This window comes from Lutjanus erythropterus, chromosome 15 (genome assembly GCF_056507025.1).
Source record: "Lutjanus erythropterus isolate fLutEry1 chromosome 15, fLutEry1.hap2, whole genome shotgun sequence".
Classification (NCBI taxonomy): Eukaryota; Metazoa; Chordata; class Actinopteri; order Lutjaniformes; family Lutjanidae; genus Lutjanus; species Lutjanus erythropterus.
Genome location: NC_139331.1, coordinates 11,002,127 through 11,022,224, shown reverse-complemented (window position 1 = coordinate 11,022,224; position 20,098 = coordinate 11,002,127). Strand labels below are relative to the sequence as shown.

Sequence of the window (20,098 nt, the reverse complement as noted above, 5' to 3'; positions counted from 1 at the left end):
CTATCGTGACTTGGGGCTTGAGCGCAAAGATTTGGGACCTCCTCTGTGGGTCCAGCATAGAACATAGGACCCTGGGAACATAGCTGCTCCCACTCGGAGGCTTGAGAACACATTATTAGCACTCATTAGCACAATCACATCCGCTGTTTACTGTTTCTCCATCATGTGAAAGCCAGTCCTGGATGCCATCAAGAGTTTAGGGTAACTTTACTGCATCTACCCTATTGCTCTTTGCTGGATTTGAAGTTTACACTCCAGCAGTGCTGGTCATGCAAGCAGCTTTAGCCTCTGTCGTTTAGGAAAATATGTTAGCCATGAAGCATTATCTCATACACAAAAATCTTGTGCTGGAAACATTAAAAAGCCAGCCAGAGACAGCATTTTCAAACAAGCTAACTTTAGCTTAATCGGCTACCTACAGCTATTAAAATAGGTGCCATTTCAGCCAAAATCAACAGTCAAAGGCTGGAAATGAATCTGAATTTTGAGTAGTCACTAAATCTGGCACTGTTATCATTGTGAACTGGATATGTGCCGTGCGAGTTGGCGGAGCTCAGTGAACAGTCAATCGCTGCAAGTTTACAGTAATTTCTCCATTTCGAGCAATCCTTTTCAATGTATTTATGTGCTCTGCTCTTCCAAGGTCAAGATGTAAGGTGGATGTGAAGTACTGAAGTCCAGCTTGTCTTTATGTATTTAACCTGCATGTGAACACTTTGCTCTCATCAGCACTAACACTGAGGTGTCAGCATCTTATTCAGCTAGTCAGTTCATCAGCAGTACAGAAAGAGAAACTAACACGGTCATGAATTAATCTCCAAATACTGAAATCCAACATCTTACACTGAATAATAAAACCGACAAAAATAACTTCAATCTAGCAGCCTCCACTCTTTGCTATGGAGACAATCTCACCCCAGACTGAATACTCTGAAACACAAAGATGCTGCTTTGCCATTGCCAATGCCCATGCATGAAAAAAATCTCACACACTCAAGCGCACAAACAAAACAGCCTAATAGAGAATCAGAGAATATGTCAAAGAAACTGTGCCTACACAGATAATAATAGCTTTGAACAAATGCCTGTGTGTTCCTGTCTGTGTGTGTGTGTGTGTGAGAGAGAGAGAGAGAGAGAGAGAGAGAGAAAGAGAGACTCGGACAGATCCAGACATACAAAGACTCTTTGTTAAAGCTCTTTTTTGATTCACAGCAACTCCCAGAGTTACTGACACCGCTGTCGTACCCGCCGAGTTGGAGACAATTTGAAACACACTCTAATGGAACAGTCATGGGGTATTTGACAATGTGGTTGTTTCTGCTGTGCTGCAGGCGTGGTCACACCACTCACGATTCAAGGGGAATAAACTTCTAGGTGGCTATTTTATTATTATGTTCACAAAAGGTGTGCAAACTGAGTAAAAACGTGGCAAATGTGTCACTACACTTACACTACAATTTTTAGGATAAATGAAAGGTTGTATTTTCCCTAATATGAATGACATTCGGGGGAAACAGGCAGCCATATATAATGCATACGATATAAGGTGTAATATATTCAGTATTAAACACATACTGAGTTTATTTAAGGTCAGTGGCTGTTAAGCACTGGCTTTGCGGACATGTGTGATAAGAGGGATACACAAATAGTGGCAGCCCTGAACAATTAGCTAATTACCTTAATGACTTAATTAGGATGGCTGGGATGCTTTGTCAATGCTGTGTGCATAATTATTGATTTATCAAGTGCATGAGGGGGGTGGAAGGGTGAAAAGTAAGCAAGGTAATCTAATAGTCTCTGTGAGAACTGAGAACTGGCTGTGTGTTCCTGGTGGCACAAGGTGCTGGTCAGATATATGATGTTAACATGTTCTAGATAGCATTTACCACACTGACTCTTTTATTCATCATGACGTACAATAAACTCACATTTTGTCATTTTGCTTCTTTTCTTGCTCTAACAATGGCCCACATGAATAAAAGTCAGCCACAATGTGCAATACTGTGCAAGTAACCATGACAACGCATGGCATGTGATGTTCATTATAAATGACTTTAATAAAGTTGTAAGGCAAACATTAATTTACACAACATACAATGTTATATTGCAATGAGTTTAAACTGTGAGTTCAGTGCACATGCTGACAACTGTGAGAGCTAAACTGGAAATCATAGACTTGAAGGTATGATGTCATCAGATTACTGTCTTTTCTTTCTTTCTTTCTTCTTTTAAAGGTCCAGTATGTGAGATTTACAGGGGTTTATTGGCAGAATATGGAATGTAATAAGTATGTTTTCATTTTGGTATAATCACTGGAAAATAAAAATTGTGTTTTTGTTACTTTAGAATGTACCATTACTATCTACAGAGGGCTTGGTATGTGGATTAAATGTGATTTTGTTGTCACTAATTGTCCGGACCTCTGAACCTTGAATAAAAATCAGATGTGAACCTTTGAGTCATAAGTTTCAGAATTTCTGTCCGCGCTTGGGAGGGGATAGTGACATTTGCAAATTGCAAGCTCAATTACTTTATAACGCATGGAAGTTACCAGACTCACATTATATATCTGGTACAGGTGCTGTAAAGTAAAACTCGTTACCCAGGATAACATCATGCTGGACTGAGTAGTTTCAGTGTTTGTGTTTGGTAGTTCATAATTAATTTAATATTTTTATTTAATTTCATTCTATACAGAAATTAGAAATTGTGCTTAGACCCTGTTGCAGGTCCAAACTCCCGAGGGGGTCATGGCACAATAGACAGTATGGCTGCTGCCAAAATGTCTCTATTTTTTAAGGAAAGATTTAAAAAAAAAAAAAAAAAAAAAAAAAAAAAGGCTTAACCGTTTAATTCATTAAAAACTTATGACTGACTTTTAAAATAATTTCTAAATAACAACTTAACTGTACAGCATTGCACAAAGGGCATGTTTTCTTGTTGAGTTTAATAGCGAACTCTTTCAGCGACAGCACGATTTTTGTCCTATTGAGGTGCCGTACCTCTGACGTCACTTCAGAGCGACAAGCAACAATGGTAAGTGAGCAAGCAATTTCTCTCCGGCTCGTATATTTATTTTACTAAAACGTATTATTTCGCAATAAAACATCACTCATGGTGCTTGAAACGTTAATATTCGCCCTGTCGTGTAGTTCGAAACTGGTTTATGTCTTGTTTATCAAGTAACAACTAGAATTATAAGTAGGTATTAAACCTACTAGGCGAAGGCTAGCTATGTTAGCTTTTTTCTCCGTTGGCAGCAGTCGTTCTCCTAGCTCTCATTAGCAGAGTCATTCATATTGTAGAGGCAGCCTTTTCTGTATTTCGATTAAATGTGTCATGTTTAGTCGTGGGTGACATTAAGGTCACAGATTTTGTCCTTTCATTAATACAAGCTAACGTGTTAAATTTAGCTACCTTGGCAGGTGACAGAGAGCTGAGCTAACTACTGTAAACAGCTCGGCTAATGAGTTAGCGTTATTTAGCTAGCAGGGGAACTCGCTGGTTATAACGGTCAAAATGCTCTGATAGCTACTTTTCGACTTTTCCTCTGTTTTATAAATACATTTATTATGTTATTCTAGGGTCAAAGCCAGAGTGGAGGCCACGGTCCCGGAGGAGGCAAGAAGGATGACAAGGTGAGAATGACACAGATTTAGCCAGCTAATGACTGAATCTTGTTTTGCCAGATACATAGAAATATATCCTAGTAATTAGACTTAATAATATATTTATATAGTATTACGAGATATTTGTTTTGCTTTAGCTTAAACACTGCAGTTTGCTGTTATTTTTCTACAGTCGACTGCAGGAGGGGTCAAGTCAAGCCCAATGGACCACGTACAGCTCAGTTTGATCATTTTTAGTGTGAAGAAGTACAAGACCATCATAAAAAACGTTTATCATTAGGGACACATTCATTTACAAAATATATGATTAACCGCCTGAGTTGTCTTTCCGCTTTCAGTCGGTCTCATTCCACAATATACATTAAAATGTATATATGACAGTGGATCTTCAAATGCACTGACAAAACATTTATGTATTTTGGAACTGAACAACAACATAGAAGTTAGTGGTGTTACGATTTAATCATTTGCATTTTTTTTACTGACAGCTATGCAGCCTATAATGTTTTCATTTGTAAATCAACAGTTCATTGGTTTTAAGTGACAGCTGTCAACTGCATTTGAAAATTTTACTTATTCCTTAAAAAGATAGTGTAGATGGTATTATTTTGTTATATAACAGCCAGTAAGCTACATTATGTTGTCTTTGGAGTATTGTTTTCTTCTTTGTGTACTGAACACTGCAAGAAGGCTGGGGTAGAGAGTAAGAAGAATACTTTTTCAATATTCAATATTTAAATATTTACAATTTAATTGTGACACCCTAATTGTATTTTACTTTTCCACCCAACACCAACTAAAATGGAAGCTAATGAAGAATAACTTATCTGTGCCTTACAAACTTTTTACAAATCAAAGATGTGGCTGGTGCCTTAGCAACAGAGTTCCACCTATATAGTTTATAGATAGTAGTCTGGTAGAGAATTTTTCACTAAAGAAGCTGATTGATGATATTGTGCACAGTACTCTACTTGTTTAAATATGATCAAAATAAGTGTTTGTTATTTTTTAGAGAAATAAATTCTGGTCTGGAATTAATGACTGCTATACTTTTGCAAAGTCATCCAGTAGGCCAGATTGAACCAGCGGGCCGGCCATTTGACACCCCTATACTTCAGGCTTTATTCAAAGCTTGGATGTGTTTCTGCCTATAACCTTTTCTGACATTTGTCACCCCATTTTGTGCCCATTGAAGGATAAGAAAAAGAAGTATGAGCCTCCAATTCCCACCAGAGTTGGCAAGAAAAAGAAGAAGACCAAGGGACCAGATGCTGCCAGCAAATTACCACTGGGTAAGGGACTGAAAAAGCTGAAAGTTGTGAAGACAGGTTTTATCTGTTTTGTATCCTGTATCAACTTTTGGAGTTATGTCATTTATTGTTATGTCATCAATTCTCACATCTCCAGCCTAACTTGATTTGAGTTCACTGGAGAAAAGTGTGTGTGTAGCAGGTGCTAATTCCATCCCTGGCAGAGAGATTGTAATACTATGAAAACTCCAGATGTGGCATTACTGAATGAAAAGAGAATGTAGAGAAAGTAACACAATCTGATGTGATGGTCAGGGGAAAGCATCATAAAAAACATTGCCTTGACATTGGCATTTGCAGTTGAATCTGTTTTTGAATATAGGTTATCTTTTGTTTGTCTTTCAGTCACCCCTCATACTCAGTGCCGCCTGAAGCTGCTTAAGCAGGAGCGGATCAAAGACTACTTACTGATGGAGGAGGAGTTCATCAGGAACCAGGAGCAGATGAAGCCTCTGGAGGAGAAACAGGAGGTCAGTGCTTGTTTTATTTTTATTTATGTATACATCTCTATATATATCTATCTGTATGCCTCACTTGCTTCTCTGCTGTATATTTAGGTTTAATGTAGATAAAATAATCCTGTTCTTCTTGTTTTTATAGGAGGAGAGGTCAAAGGTGGATGACCTGCGTGGGACCCCTATGTCTGTGGGTACTCTAGAGGAAATCATTGACGACAACCACGCCATTGTTTCCACCTCCGTGGGATCAGAGCACTACGTCAGCATCCTGTCCTTTGTGGATAAGGATCTACTAGAACCTGGCTGCTCTGTCCTGCTCAACCATAAGGTAATATTCAGTCTGAGAGTCCAATAATAGTCATATTAAGACAAAAAAGAATAGTTACAGTTAAATGAGATACTTGTAATATTTAGAGTCACCGAGTATTCTCCAATTCCCTGAATCACTTCTGAATTTTCAGGCACCTCTTCTCTTTGTTTTTGTGCATCACTTGTAGGTTCATGCTGTGATTGGGGTGCTGATGGATGACACTGATCCATTGGTGACAGTGATGAAGGTTGAGAAGGCCCCACAAGAAACCTACGCTGACATTGGAGGACTGGACAATCAGATCCAGGAGATCAAGGTATATCAGAAATGCACTTGAACCTACCATGTAAAAACAGAGCCCAAACTTTTAGTTTAAAAAGTATGTGATTTTAATTATATTAAATTAAGACAGTCAAACAAAACTATAAATTTAAAGAGGGGCAACATGCGTATACACAAATAATTGACTGCTCATGCAGCACTGGACTAAAATCATGTCAGTAATAAACCGTTAAAGTGTTAGTCCATCCTTTGACACGGAGACTCACTGGGCAATTTCTTGTTGTTTTCTACAGGAGTCAGTGGAGTTGCCTCTCACACATCCAGAGTATTATGAAGAGATGGGCATTAAACCCCCCAAAGGTGTCATCTTATATGGACCACCTGGTACAGGTAAGGGCTTCCATTAAACATTTTGCCATCAGCAGTTTTCAGTTCATAATGATAAGTTTGCTTTAATTTAATATGTTCAGACAGAAGTGAAAGGGTCATGGACAGACAAAATCCTTTTGCCGGGGACTAAGTTAGCATTTTTCCCACAAACAACTTTGGTATAGGCTACTATACTAATTATAAAATAATGGATATTTGAAACTCTCTTGTATATACAGGGCTGTCATGACAAATGCATTACCACAATACTGTAGTCATGTGATGCCTACTGAGCTGAGGTTGACACATTTTATTGTGAAGGCTCAGTCATGTTATTTCATTGCACAAAGTGTTTGAGATACATGCATGGACATATTTATACATGTTTGAATCAGTGCTGTCACACACTTTGCCAGTCAGGAGCAACCCGATTGATTGACAAGTCAATAACATGGCCTCTGATTGGCTGACTCCCAACCCAGACATCATGGGATGGCCAGTGGATGGCAACAACATACTGACTAGAAATGGGTAAATTTGCATTCAAGTGCCGTCCCGCTGGAATATGTTGCTTTTTCGTCGTGATCAGAATAAAATCCATACAGTCACAGCAATAATTACACTGGACAAGCAGGCTGCATGCACCAGGCTGTGACCTCTATATCATAAGAGTTTGGCATAAATGCATAACTCTACTTCTTTTTTACTCCATGTTGTAGAGAAATAAGAAAAATAAATGAAGGCTGAACAAACATAAGCAATCAAATTATGCTCTCCAAGTTAAACATGAAGTAATCAGAAAGTGATCATCTAATTATAGACAGACTTTTGCGATGACATTTAGCTATTTCCCCCAATATAGTTTAAGGCTCTGGCATGCAGTTTTACAAGAATATGGTAGTAGAACGACATATATACTTATACCCTAACCATTTACCAATTCAGTCACATTAGTTTGAAGTATTTTTAAATGAAATCCAGACATAAAGGTGTTGTTACCTCAGGTTGACATCACAGGCAAATTCCATTTGGCCATTAGGGACCTTTTGTAAAGGGCACCACAACAGGGAAGGTGAGATACTGTCACTAAGCGCCTGCAGCCTCTCCGTAATGCCACAGATAAAAGTGCTCTACAGTCAGTGTTACACCATTGTGATGATTCAAAACAACAAAATAAAATGGCACCTTCAGCAGCTGTGCGATTGGTTTCATCAGCGCAGTATAATTACTAAACTGCTGCTTTTGTGCTCTTGTCAACCTTTGTCACAGTGTACAGCATTCAAAAACATTTTACAACTTAACAAATCAAATCTGTTCTTCATTGAACAGTCTCATTAATGAAAGAAGTAAAGGTTAAGTGAAGTGCACTTCACTTCGACTTGGCTGTGAATTTCAATTCAGTCTCTCCATTCTCTTCAGTACTTGTATAAAGAACTACACATCATTACTGGTATAAGTAGAAAAGAAAAGAATTGAAGTTTGATTTCCACTCAAAGACGAGGAGAGGAATAATTTTTCAAGGTTTAATCTTTGTGGATGTTAGTGGTCGTACATTAATGCACAATGTTAAAATGTTTTTTGTCAGAATATGGGGAGAATTGTGAGAACCATTTAGACATAGTACGCATAATTATAGTAGAAGAGGCATAATAGTCTTGAGTTGCTGTAGTGCTGCTGATGGCACACTGCTGTGTTTTGAACCTTATCCTCGTTTTGGTTTATGAAATGATAAAAGATAGAACACCACTTGGACATTTCTACTGTGTCATCAATTCTTATTAAGTCATTCATTATAAAGTATTTATTTATTTTTTCATTTATTTTCTGCTGAGGATTTTAATAGGGAGTTTCCCCCTGCCCTTCTAATCTTGTGGAGCCCAGACCATCTCTGTATGCACTCTGTTAGCCAGAAAACAAGTCTGGAAATGTGAGAAGCCCTCAATGTGTGGCATGTGAGAGAAGCAAAAAGGAAATGTGTTACATCTAGAGGACAGTAGTTTTACTATGTCAGAAAGTGAGGGACTTTTTCAGAAAATCTGTCAACATGTCAGTAGTATGATCTTACATCAGTACCTTGTTACTTGCATGATAAATTATGTCTGACTTCTCTTTTATGGTACTTGCAAAGTTTTTTAAAACTATTTTTCCTTTACTTGGTTGTTTTTTAAAATCAGTTAACAGATTTTAAAAGTATACATACACCAAAGGAAGTAAGACAATCAAAAGAGATATGTTAAATAGAATCTCATGAGAAACTACCTAAATACCCAAAGTATGGGCTACGGCCCCCTGGTGGGCCATGAAGGTACTGGGGTGGCCATATTTACTTTTTAAAAATTAATCAAAACTAATAAAACAGCCATTGGATTCAAAATGCATGTTATTCTTCATTTATCAACCAGTTTTTACAGGTGTTACACCATATTTGGCAACCCCTCATGTTAACACCAGAACAAGTGGCAGGGAATCATCACTTTATAAATTGTGTATGTGGATGGATTGTCAGCTTGCATGACCATATGCCATATGTCCATGTTCACATGGAATTGTTCAGTTCATGAAATATGAAATATATAGGGAAATCTGTCTGTGTGTTGATCCTCAGTCACTGGAAATTACATTTTGTTCTAAAGGTTTTCATCGTTCCCATGTCTCAGTTGATCCATAAGATTTTTCTACCCTGCCCATACATGATAACATTAACCTGGAAATTGGGCATCTAAAATAAAACTAGCAGTGAACAGACTGTCGAGGATTGATGTTGGGAACATCTGAACTAACTATACTTCAACTTGTCTTTACCAGGTAAGACGCTGCTCGCCAAGGCCGTAGCTAATCAGACATCAGCTACCTTCCTGCGCGTGGTGGGCTCAGAGCTGATCCAGAAGTACCTGGGTGACGGCCCCAAGCTGGTGAGGGAACTCTTCAGGGTAGCAGAGGAGCATGCACCCTCCATCGTCTTCATCGATGAGATCGATGCCATCGGCACCAAGAGGTACGCAGACATCTACTTAGAGCTATTTCAGACAGAATGTGAGAAACTGAGTGCATCAGAGAAGTGATAATGTATCGCATATGGTGCTGGGGAGTCAGGAGTGGATGACAAGGTGTTGGATGAGTAAGTGTGATAACAGGCTATGCTTTAATATATTACTGTTTTATTTTTATTCAGTACTTAGGATGTTAACATTTCAGGTCGAGTAACTTGTGTCATCATCTGACTGAAAGTGTGTCTCTGAGAAATTTTAACATGATGTAGGTGTATAAAACTGTACAGTGTACAGAGTTTATTAAAAGGGTCATTTGGATTATTTGATGTGGGGTTGTATGAGGTTCTTATTGATAGTCAGTACATTACCTACAGGAGATAAAGTTTGGCAAACCCCCATTTTGGAGAAGCAGACAGGGGCATCAGCACAATGCACTGCTGTGGACAGGGTTAACAGCAAAACATATTTTAGCCATTTAAAAAGATCCACCTGAAACATCTACATCAGTTTAAGTATACTTTATATGTAGAATATTTTCACTGCTTTACTTTGCTGTAAAAGATCCTTTTCTGATGGGGAAAATGCCATTATAAGTCAGATCTCGCTCTCTCTAAACCAACCAAACTCCATAGGCAAAATCTGTATTTTTATCTCCCATAATGTTGCTGGTCTACCACTGTCTCAATCTGTTAGTTTGTTTGTGTTATTATGTGACTTCTGTGATTAAGAGGATAGTTTGGATTCACCAAAGTCGCACAATAACACAAACTAACTGATCGAGGCAGCAGTAGACCACCAACTCCTACATTCTGCGAAGTAAAATTACTGATTTCGTCAATAGAGCTTGGTTGGTCTTGGTGGTTTCCCTTTGGAAAAGTCTCTCTGAAGGCAAAGGGTGAAAATATTCTAAACATAGCTTGCTTCAACTGGTACTAATTTTTTTTAGGTGGACCTTTTTGTAAGTGGCTAAAGTATCTTTTGCTGCTGACCCTGTCCAGTTCAACACATTACTTAGCTTCTGTATTGGTGCCACTCTATGCTTCTCCAAACTGAGCGTGTGTCGGCCACCATCTACTGCAGGTAATACAGACATGTACTTCATATGTTTCACTACAAATAACTAATCACTTTAATCAAGCTGCAGTTTGCACATAATGCTCTGCAAGTTCATTTCAGGGTAGCTGTAGCTTTTCCCTTTCTTTCATTAAAAAAAGACAGACTCAGAGGCAAAACACTGTGTAGAAAATACAAAATGAAAATCTTTATTTGGCTGTTCGAGCTTACTGTTGGCAGCAAACTGTAAAAAGACGTAAACATTTTTAGGTTGGATATTGGCTGAGTTGAATCTATGAGCCTGTACATGACTTTAGTCAGCTGTTGACTCACGAAAATTATAAATGAGCTTGCGCTGGAGATGTGGCCAGTCTTTTTACCTCACACAGAAAAGTCAGCAAACAGCTCACTTAAATGGGTCAGTGAAAACAAGACTGCAGCATGGACTTGTTGGTGGTCCTTAGTCTGGGGATGTAGGGCAATGTAGTGGAATCTCTAAATTGTGACGATAAATGTTTCCTGTCTGTTCTGTAGGTATGACTCGAACTCTGGGGGTGAGAGGGAGATCCAGAGGACCATGTTGGAGCTGCTCAATCAGCTGGATGGCTTCGACTCACGGGGAGATGTTAAAGTTATTATGGCCACCAACCGGATAGAAACCCTTGACCCAGCCCTCATCAGACCTGGTCAGTAGCACCCTGTTTACAGCTTGTATTAAATGGGACACTTTGCATTAAAATGTGATTTGTATTTGGATATGTTACTACCTTTAAACTTCATAAACTATGTGAAACACTGTCTACGACAAATTCTTAAGTAGTTGTCTCCTCATCTAAAGTGTAATGCAAAACTATTCTGATACCACCACAGCTGATAACACGTTAGGAAAAGAAACTCAATTTGATAAAACATCTGAAGAACCAACACAATGCAGAGTTGAAAGAGTTTGCTAATGCTAGCAGCAGGAAAGAACAGCAACAATTTGTCACATTCAGAAATGAGGAACATCTGATGAAAACAAAACATTTTTAAAGTCTTTGTAAGAACTGTAATGGCATTATTAAGCACCCGTTTCAGTAGTAGTTTTTATAGGTTTTATGAAAAAATATTGTCAGGTTGTTCTGGTGCATTACAGTAATGCCAGATATGCCTCATTAACAGGAGGTCAGCTGCTCAGATGAGTGCAGTGCACATTACACACACAGTATTTAGAAGTGTGTCTTTTTTTTAGCATTCTCACTACCATTCTTTTTAAAGTTTATGTTAGCTAAAAACAAATATCCGTGTTTGCTTGTGTACAGATGCCAGCATGTTGTACAGATTGTGTTTGCACCTACCTAAGATCCAAGAGTGCCTCCAGATGTGGTCAGGCATATCTAATCATGAGGCGTTAGCAACTTGCATTAATACAGTTTTCCCTTATCTGGAGAACGTGCTCAGATACAGATCACATTTTGATGCCAGGGGTAAATGGAGTGTAAGAGTCTGAATGGGTCTGGTTCTGCCTGTGGTTGTCACTGACTCTCTGTCTGCTCACGTCTTTAAAGTTAATCTTACAAACGTTTGGGAAGTAGTTGTTTTCTGCTGAGTCATGGCAGGAAGTAGAAATTATGGGAGATTATGGCAAACAAAGAAACATGCTAAAGGTGGTCATGTGTATACCAGAACTGAATTTATTTACTCTTAAAAGTACAAAATTCTTTGTCATTATTATTCCTAAAAGAATAATTTTCTGTCTAGTTTGAAAATGTTGCTAATTTAAAAATAAATCTATTACTCACCTGACCTCAAATATATATTGTTATTTATTCATTTAGATATGCACTGATTATCATCATTTACATTAAGTGTTATGCTCAGGTGATCACTGATCAGATCTGTTATTAAAACACTGTAAACAGTTCTGTAAAAGTGAAGTGTGGGCAGAATCCTCACAGACAAAGACACTTCTTCAATTGCTCTAATATTTAATAATTAATTAATATTTGATAAATTAAACAAGTATGATCAGTACTTGATCAACTGGCACACCATTATGTTTTATAATCAATATGTTTCTTCCTGAGTTATTAGCATTAGTCCACTGAATAAAATATTATAAATGTTTGAAATTGGCAAATCTGTGAGAAGCTCTTCATGTCAGCTGTTTGCAGGCAGTTTATGATGTTTCTGTCCTCTCTTCCTCCTCAGGGAGAATTGACCGGAAGATTGAGTTTCCTCTGCCAGATGAGAAGACCAAAAGGAGGATCTTCCAGATCCACACCAGCCGCATGACGGTAGCCGATGATGTCACCCTCGATGACCTCATCCTGGCTAAGGATGACCTATCGGGAGCAGACATTAAGGTGAGACTGTCGGCTCACAGCTGCAGGCTTTGTCTGTGATCACAGCAGCTGGATCCAAAATCAGTTTCACTTTTTGACCAACTGAAAGTAGAAATGATCTGACAGATAGTGAGTCCTTTGGGTTCTTTCTTCACTCCTAGAAATGCCATGGTATCTGTGGGAGAACATGGTCTTAACATAAGAGTGGATTAAGCAGCATGATCAGGGTTGCGTCTAATCGAACCGCAGCCTGGCACTGTAGATGTATTTTATCTGTTTTTTCTTAATTTGCTGCAGCTTAATTCTCTGACTCTAGCCACTTATTGATTTGTGTGAACTATTGGGAGCAAGCCAGTTCACACCGAGGCTCAGCAGAGAGGAGAAAACAATATGAAGCTGTCTGAAGGGGAGCCACAGAGCCTGATTTTCTATGTTATTGTGGCATCAACACTTTTTAAATTGTGTTACATCCTCCATTAAAAAACATCCGATCCACAGTGTTTACTGTACATTTCGATCTGTCACTGTCAGTGACTCAACTCTGCTGCCCTCATGTGGGATTTGACAGAATTACACTTTGAGGTAGTCTCTACCTTTCTGTTTGGTGCTTGGATATTTTTGTGAGCTTATTTTGTGAACTTGAATGTTCAAGAACTTCATATGATACAAAGTGTAACAAAAAAAAAAAAAAAAGTCATGAGTCCTCCACCCACTCCACAGCTCTTATCTTGTGTCAAACCCCCATTGTAGTGCAGGAGACGTGCCTGTGAGTTCGTCCTGTGACCTGTGGTTAGTTTCAGTTATGTCTCCTAAAATTAATTATAAGTTGTCCTTATAGAATAAAAGTTGATTTTTTTCTACCACCATTAATTTATATAGTATGTACTTTAAACACAGCACTGTCTAATAAATTAATAGCAGTGTTTGTGGTTATTTCTGCAAATCAGCTACTTCCACATTTCAGGTTTCCTCTGCTGTTTTTTTTGCACGTGTTACTAGTTTACCCAGTTAAGCAGGAAAGCTAAACACACATAGTTGGGCTATATAACAACACAAAGCACACCATTGTTTCTGCTTTTTGTTCCCACTGTTAGAATTACGCACCCACTCTTACTATTCCTACACAGTGTGTTACACCTAAGGATGGGTATTGCTAGGATTTTATCGATGGAGATACTGCTGATCAATACAGAGTCTTAATAATACTACTTCCCATAATTTGATCCAAAAAATAGACATAACATGAAAAGATGTGAGAAGATTCAACAGTCTTTTAACCGAGGTTAAGGGCTGTGGTCATCTCTCTACAGTTGAAAGTGTTAACAGCCATCATATAAACAAAATAAGTTATCGGCTGTCAGGTCAACTCACACAAAGTTCAAACTTATGGTACTTAGCAGTTAGTGATTCATGCTCTGTTAGCTATTAGCTCCTTAGCATACCTAAACCAACTGGACTGTTGTGAGGGCTGTAAATCTTTCAGCTTGGGAACAGCCTGCTGTTTGTGTGTGTGTGTGTGTGTGTGTGTGTCATCTTCCTTCTTCTTCTGGTGATGGAGAACAGGTTGGACTTGGGTGTCTGACTTCTGCTGTCCGCTGACGAAGCTGTGACTGCTGCCTGACTGACATTGTCTGTGACAGCCTTTCCCAGACTTGCTGTGGCCCAATTTGAAATCAGAAAATCTTCCCACCCTGTAAATCAGTAGTGCTTAAAAACTATGCTAGCTTTGTTCTGAGTTAATTAGGGCTGGGAATCGTTACAAAAATTTTCTATACTGTTCCCAATACCTTGGCTGCGATGCTGATTGCTGAAGAATACTTTTTTGGTACAAAATCCAATCTAACAAAAAGAAAATTATATTATACTTTAGGATACAGTTACTCACTTTAAAGGAAACAGCTGCTCAAAGACCTGCTGGTAAAAAAAACAACAAATAATATACTGTTTTTCCTGCATGCCTCTAATGAAGTGTAATGTTTAAAAGCCAATCACCAGCATTATGAGATCTTTGTACAAGCAGTGGCATTAAAAATATTTAAGTTCGATACTTGATATTTGTAATATTTTTGTAGTAATAATTAGTGTTATCTTCACTTGATAAGGTCGAGACAGTGGCAGTTTTAGTTTGTCTAATCCCCTCAGTATCTGAGTTGGAGGCGGTATTGAAGATGTAATGTTAAAAGTCAGCTGCAGGAGCTACTTTGGTAAAGCAGTGGAATACGCTGCTGTGCTTCCAAGTTTTTGCATGCTTTAGTAATGTGAGCCCACTTTTTTGAACATTCAGCCCTGTCTGTTATGCAGTGCAAAAGGTAAATGCCTGTAGCTGGCAGCGTCATCATCATTAAGGGCCGGTTAGAGTGAAAATGCCAGCCACGTTAGACCAAACTGACGGTGCATAAAGATAATAGCAGCACTGTTTGTCCAGAAGCTTATCAATATTTCTCTACTGACCCATCAGGAACTGTTACCAATTTAGTAGCAGCTCTTGATACCCATCTCTAATTATATTCTTTTCTTTCACAGAAACACTTGTTACAGCTGAACTCGAGCTCTGACACTTGTTCCTCTCTCCCTTTCACTGTGTCCTCCAGGCCATCTGCACAGAAGCTGGCCTCATGGCTTTACGGGAGCGCCGTATGAAAGTCACCAACGAAGACTTCAAGAAGTCCAAGGAGAACGTCCTGTACAAGAAGCAGGAGGGCACGCCGGAGGGGCTTTACCTGTAACCTTCAAACTTTTAATCACCCCCCTCCACCATCCTCACCCCTTCTCTATCTATCGCTGTGTGAAAGAGAGGAGGCAGCAGTTGAGTTGTCTGTCTCCACAGAGAGAGTTTTGATATATTTTGTGCATGTCATGTCTGGCTTTTCCCGCTCTCCTGTTACCGTTACTTGTAAAGACAATAAATAAAAAAAGCCAAAAAAAATAAAAAGTCTTACCGTGTTAGTTATGTTTTTATCCTTTTTTTTATGTGCACCATCTCAAGTCATGTTTGCACAGAAGCAGCATCTGTTGACATCTGCTCCTTATGAGATTCCTGTATATTGAGTTCATCGCCGTGCTGTAATATCTTGAGATAATTAATCACATGAATTATTCAGTTAGTTCAGTCTTTGTTGTCACCCTTTGTGTCATGAACAGGATCAGTGGTATCAATATGCAAAGTCATGTTTTTATTCCTTGTGTCTTCCTCGCATACTTTACCTGTTATTTCAACAGCCTGGAGACTTGAAATAGCCCTGAAGGAATTGCCCAGTCCTTCCTTTAAAAGACATATTCTTCACTAATTACTAGAATATTCCATATTACTCCCACACACTTGACAGCGCAGATGCACATAATTAAATTGCATTGAGATAAAAGACCCCGGCTGTCGCATTTTACTTCACTGTTAAGTGTTTTTGGAGCAATAGAGAGAAGTTACAGTGGATTTTGGTGCATGTTTTGGTTTCTGGGTATGAGTGCAGCCTGTGCTTTGATTTTAAAAACCAGCCTGTACATTATTACAGCACGGTTAAGTAAATCCAGCTAAGCTGCCCCTTGCTGCAGTCTTGACATGCGGAGAACAGCAGCGTTGATTTAATTCCTCTTGATGTGGAGCCATGTGTAACTCTGTGCTCAGCAGAAAGTGGCCCCCGTGCAGCAGGCATCGAACCACTTTACAGGGCCATCTCTGGGCTCGAGTGAGAGCGGAGCTGCTGCCGCCGCTGCTGCTGCAGCAGCCCCCCTCCTCGGAAACACTCTCTCCTTATTAAATCAGTCACGCATTTCAAACTGCAGCTCGTACATCACAGCGCATTCAGCAAATGGAAGAAAAAGAAAAAAAAAACCATTTAAATCAAGCGTGGCGTGTTGGGCCTGAGAGGCTGGGAGGGTTACAAGAAGAGGGGTGTGCGTTCTAATGAGGCATTTGCCCTGTCAGCTCAAGGCAAACTCTGGGTTGGGTATTTCTAAAACGCCCCCGTGAGCGCATAGACACTGATGGGATGGAAGGGGAGATGATACGGCAGGGCTGATCATGGTGTTGGCATTCTCTGAAATGTCACATCCACATTATTGTTCATTCATGATGTGTACAGATTGTGCTCCAGATAATAGTGCTCTGCATAAAAAGCTTGTTTTTAAAATGAGTTCCAAAACACATCAAGGAATAAGGGCCTCTCAAAAGAAACCCTTCAATATACCACATACTGGCTAAAATATAACTGCCATGGAGCATTTTTAGATGTACTTGGTTAGCTAAAGCTGCCTTTTATTTGTATTTGGTTGAAGTATGGCTCAGATCAACGTATTTGCATTGCAAATTCTGCAACAATCATTAGTATTATTTATTCTGATAGGCTCAGACTCCTGCACGGGTACTGACTAATTCGTAGCAAACACCTCAGGCCTTATTTTATTCAGCTTCTTAAAAGGCCAGCAAAGGGTTTAAGGTGAGTAAACTGAACTATTGCCTTTTCCAATGCCTTAGAAATTTACATTCAACAAAAATATAAATGCAACACTTCTGTTTTTCCAATCATTTTTCATGATTTGAAGAAAAAGTCTAGTTCCTCATGTGTGCAAACAAAAGGTTTATTTCTCTCAAGGTTTGTTGACAAATTTGTTAAAATTGGTGCTGCTGAGCTGAGCTTCTCCTTTGCCAAGGTTTTATTTTGAAAGAAGACATACATGGGGTACATATACCATTTTTTCTTGGGAGGGCAAAGTCATGGCCCACACTACTCTGCCTCTGACTGGCTGGTACTCATTGGGTTAAGACATGAGGACTGATTGGTCTGCGCTGGGGCAAGAACATCAGGCAAGCCAATCAGAGGCAGAGTAGGGTGCCTACTCTGCTTTCCAATATCCGTGCTACCATACATTTTAGTATGCCAGAAGAAGATTTAGTATGTGCCAATACACAGCATGTCAAGTACAGTAAGCCAGAAAACTCTGGGATGTTCTAATGCATCCAGTAACATTTTGCAGTATGCAAGCCAGAATACTTTTCTGACTATTCTTACCCACAATCCTCTTCTGATGTGTGAGCAAGAGGGTCATAGTTGAGGGCCCAATCTCTTGATGATGTAGTATTCCCCAATTTTACACATACTGCGTGCAAGAGTATGTATTTTATAAGGCGAGCTGCCATATGAACTAAAAGTAAAAAATAGTATGTAATTTGCAATGTAGTTTTAATCTGTTGCTCTGTGGGAAATAGTCATAGTTGATGATAAATGTCTTTTTCAAGATCAAATAGCACTTTAGAGTGGTCCTTTATTGTGACCAGTCCAGGACACACCTGTGCAACAATCATCCCTATATGCCATATATATTATTTTAACGAATTTGTGAACAAAATTTGAAGGAAATAAACCTTTTGTGTGCATAGAAGCCTTAGACATTTTATTGCAACTCATTAAAGATGAGAGCAAAAACAAAAGTGCTGCATTTCTATTTTTGTTCATATAGTTATTAGTAAATTAACAAGTACCCTCCCCTCTGCCAGTGACAGGTTAAACTGGGCATGTCTGTGACTGCAAAGGGTGAAGAAATGTGTTTGTGCCTGTGTGAGTCTGGTGGAGACGCAAAGCAGCGAGAGGAATGTATATGTGCTTATGTAATAGCTATTTCTCCTGTTAAACAGGGCAAAACGCTGAACAAATTCAGTAAGAAAGTCCCGATTAGTTCCAGCAGATTAACACATGAAATAGCTCGACTTTAGTTAGAGTTACTTGACCTGATGAGGGACTGAAAAACAGCCTGGACTCAGACTGAACTGCAGAGATTCGCTTTGTGCTGCTGAATGTTTATCTTTAATCTCTAACAAGTTAACACAGGAAATGAAGAAGTTTTGTTATTTAGCTGCTGAACAGTTGGGGGAGACCAGGGGTGGGAATACCTCAGTGCTTGTTCACGCTAGATCTCTCAAACTTTGGTACATGGTACTCATAGTTGTCCATTAGAAATAAAAGTCACTTGGACATCTTCTACACAATCACAGATTATGTGACTTAATGTCATATACAAATAGCTCTGCTGTTACAACATACCCCACTACTGGGACGAGCTGTAACAGCGAGCAGAGGTACACACTATCCAATTTGTGAAAGAACTTAACTGAAGAATAAACAGTTTGGAATAAAGTGAACAATAACAATAAGTAAACTAATCCCGTGTCTACAATACGCTGAATGCTGCTAGTCTTGACAAAAAGCAGAGATATGCCACCACTCCTGTGAGCTCAAAAAGGAAATGGAGCGTTACAACTCTCCCTGGCCTCCCTGATCATCCACTGTCAGTTGTCTAATTTCAGTGCTGAGAAAAGTGATAAAAACAAACTTGTTACAGTCTTGTCAGGGTTCAGAAGTTAGATTTTCGTTTCTTTGAAATAAAACCAAACAGCCCACCAGTCTATCAACACGCTTAAGTGTATTTAAGACTCGTGTCTACATGAAGACGGTGCCATCTCTTCCTTCCTGAACAACTTGTTCATGATCTCTACACTTTGTCCACTGGGTGGTGCTTCTGTCAGGTGCAACCTCACACACTCACACAGGCTGGAGGATTACAGTATGTGCGTGTAGATTATGACAACACATGCTATCGGCTTTGCCCAATTCTGCGTCGTCATTCCACCTTAAATTCACCGTGTTGTATTCAGGGGGCAGACGTGTGTTAGCCTGAGCGACTGACACGAGCTCGGTTCATTTTAATGAAATGCAACGCACCTCGGTTGTGTACCGTTTAAATAAGTAGGCAGCAGCCCTGCCATACTTCATTGTTAATTTCACATAGGCCTACCAGACTTTGTAGTAGCCAATAGTAAGTCTGCGCACTTCCCATATCGAGCCTATCAAACATTTACCCCGCGCCAATGAAAACCTGTCGCATTTCCCCTCCGTCTCCTCCAAAATAATCTAAATAATTACAAACACTAATAAAGCAGAGGAGACGCGGCACTAAAAGGTGCGTTGGTTTTTAAGTTTCCTGTATTTATATTTATTATATTTCCATCAAGTGCCACTGCCTGGTGCAATGCAGGTCCCGTGTAGCCAATCGATGCGTTCGACACATGGAGTATAATATTGCAGGTCTGCAGCGGCCAATCAGAAGCGCCCTCACACACCGGCACAGCAAATTCTCCAGTGTCAACCAGGCTGCTTCCTACACTGAAGGTATCCTTCCGCGGCTGCAAACTCTAACTCTCTTTCTGGCGTAATGACGAGCCAGATGGTAGATGCTTATAGCTGGTAGATTCATAATGCACCATTGGGGATTTGAGGTTGTTTATGTGAAGGTCATTAGGAGATATATTCAGGGAAGTGGTCTCACAATGATCTGCTCCAATTTAAAGGCACAGTCTGCATTTTTTGAAGCCTATGAGTTTG

General features: G+C 39.3%; 1 protein-coding gene across 1 annotated transcript; it reads left to right on the top strand.

Moving 5' to 3' along the window:
• Nucleotides 1-2,945: 2,945 nt before the first annotated feature.
• On the top strand, nt 2,946-15,657 carry LOC146314097 (26S proteasome regulatory subunit 4). The gene is made up of 11 exons (XM_084736963.1): nt 2,946-3,036; nt 3,585-3,638; nt 4,825-4,921; nt 5,285-5,409; nt 5,540-5,725; nt 5,895-6,023; nt 6,283-6,379; nt 9,164-9,353; nt 10,936-11,087; nt 12,592-12,746; nt 15,317-15,657. Exons 1-11 carry the CDS (start codon nt 3,034-3,036, stop codon nt 15,449-15,451), a joined length of 1,323 nt encoding a protein of 440 aa, XP_084593089.1. The 5' UTR covers nt 2,946-3,033; the 3' UTR covers nt 15,452-15,657.
• Nucleotides 15,658-20,098: the final 4,441 nt, after the last annotated feature.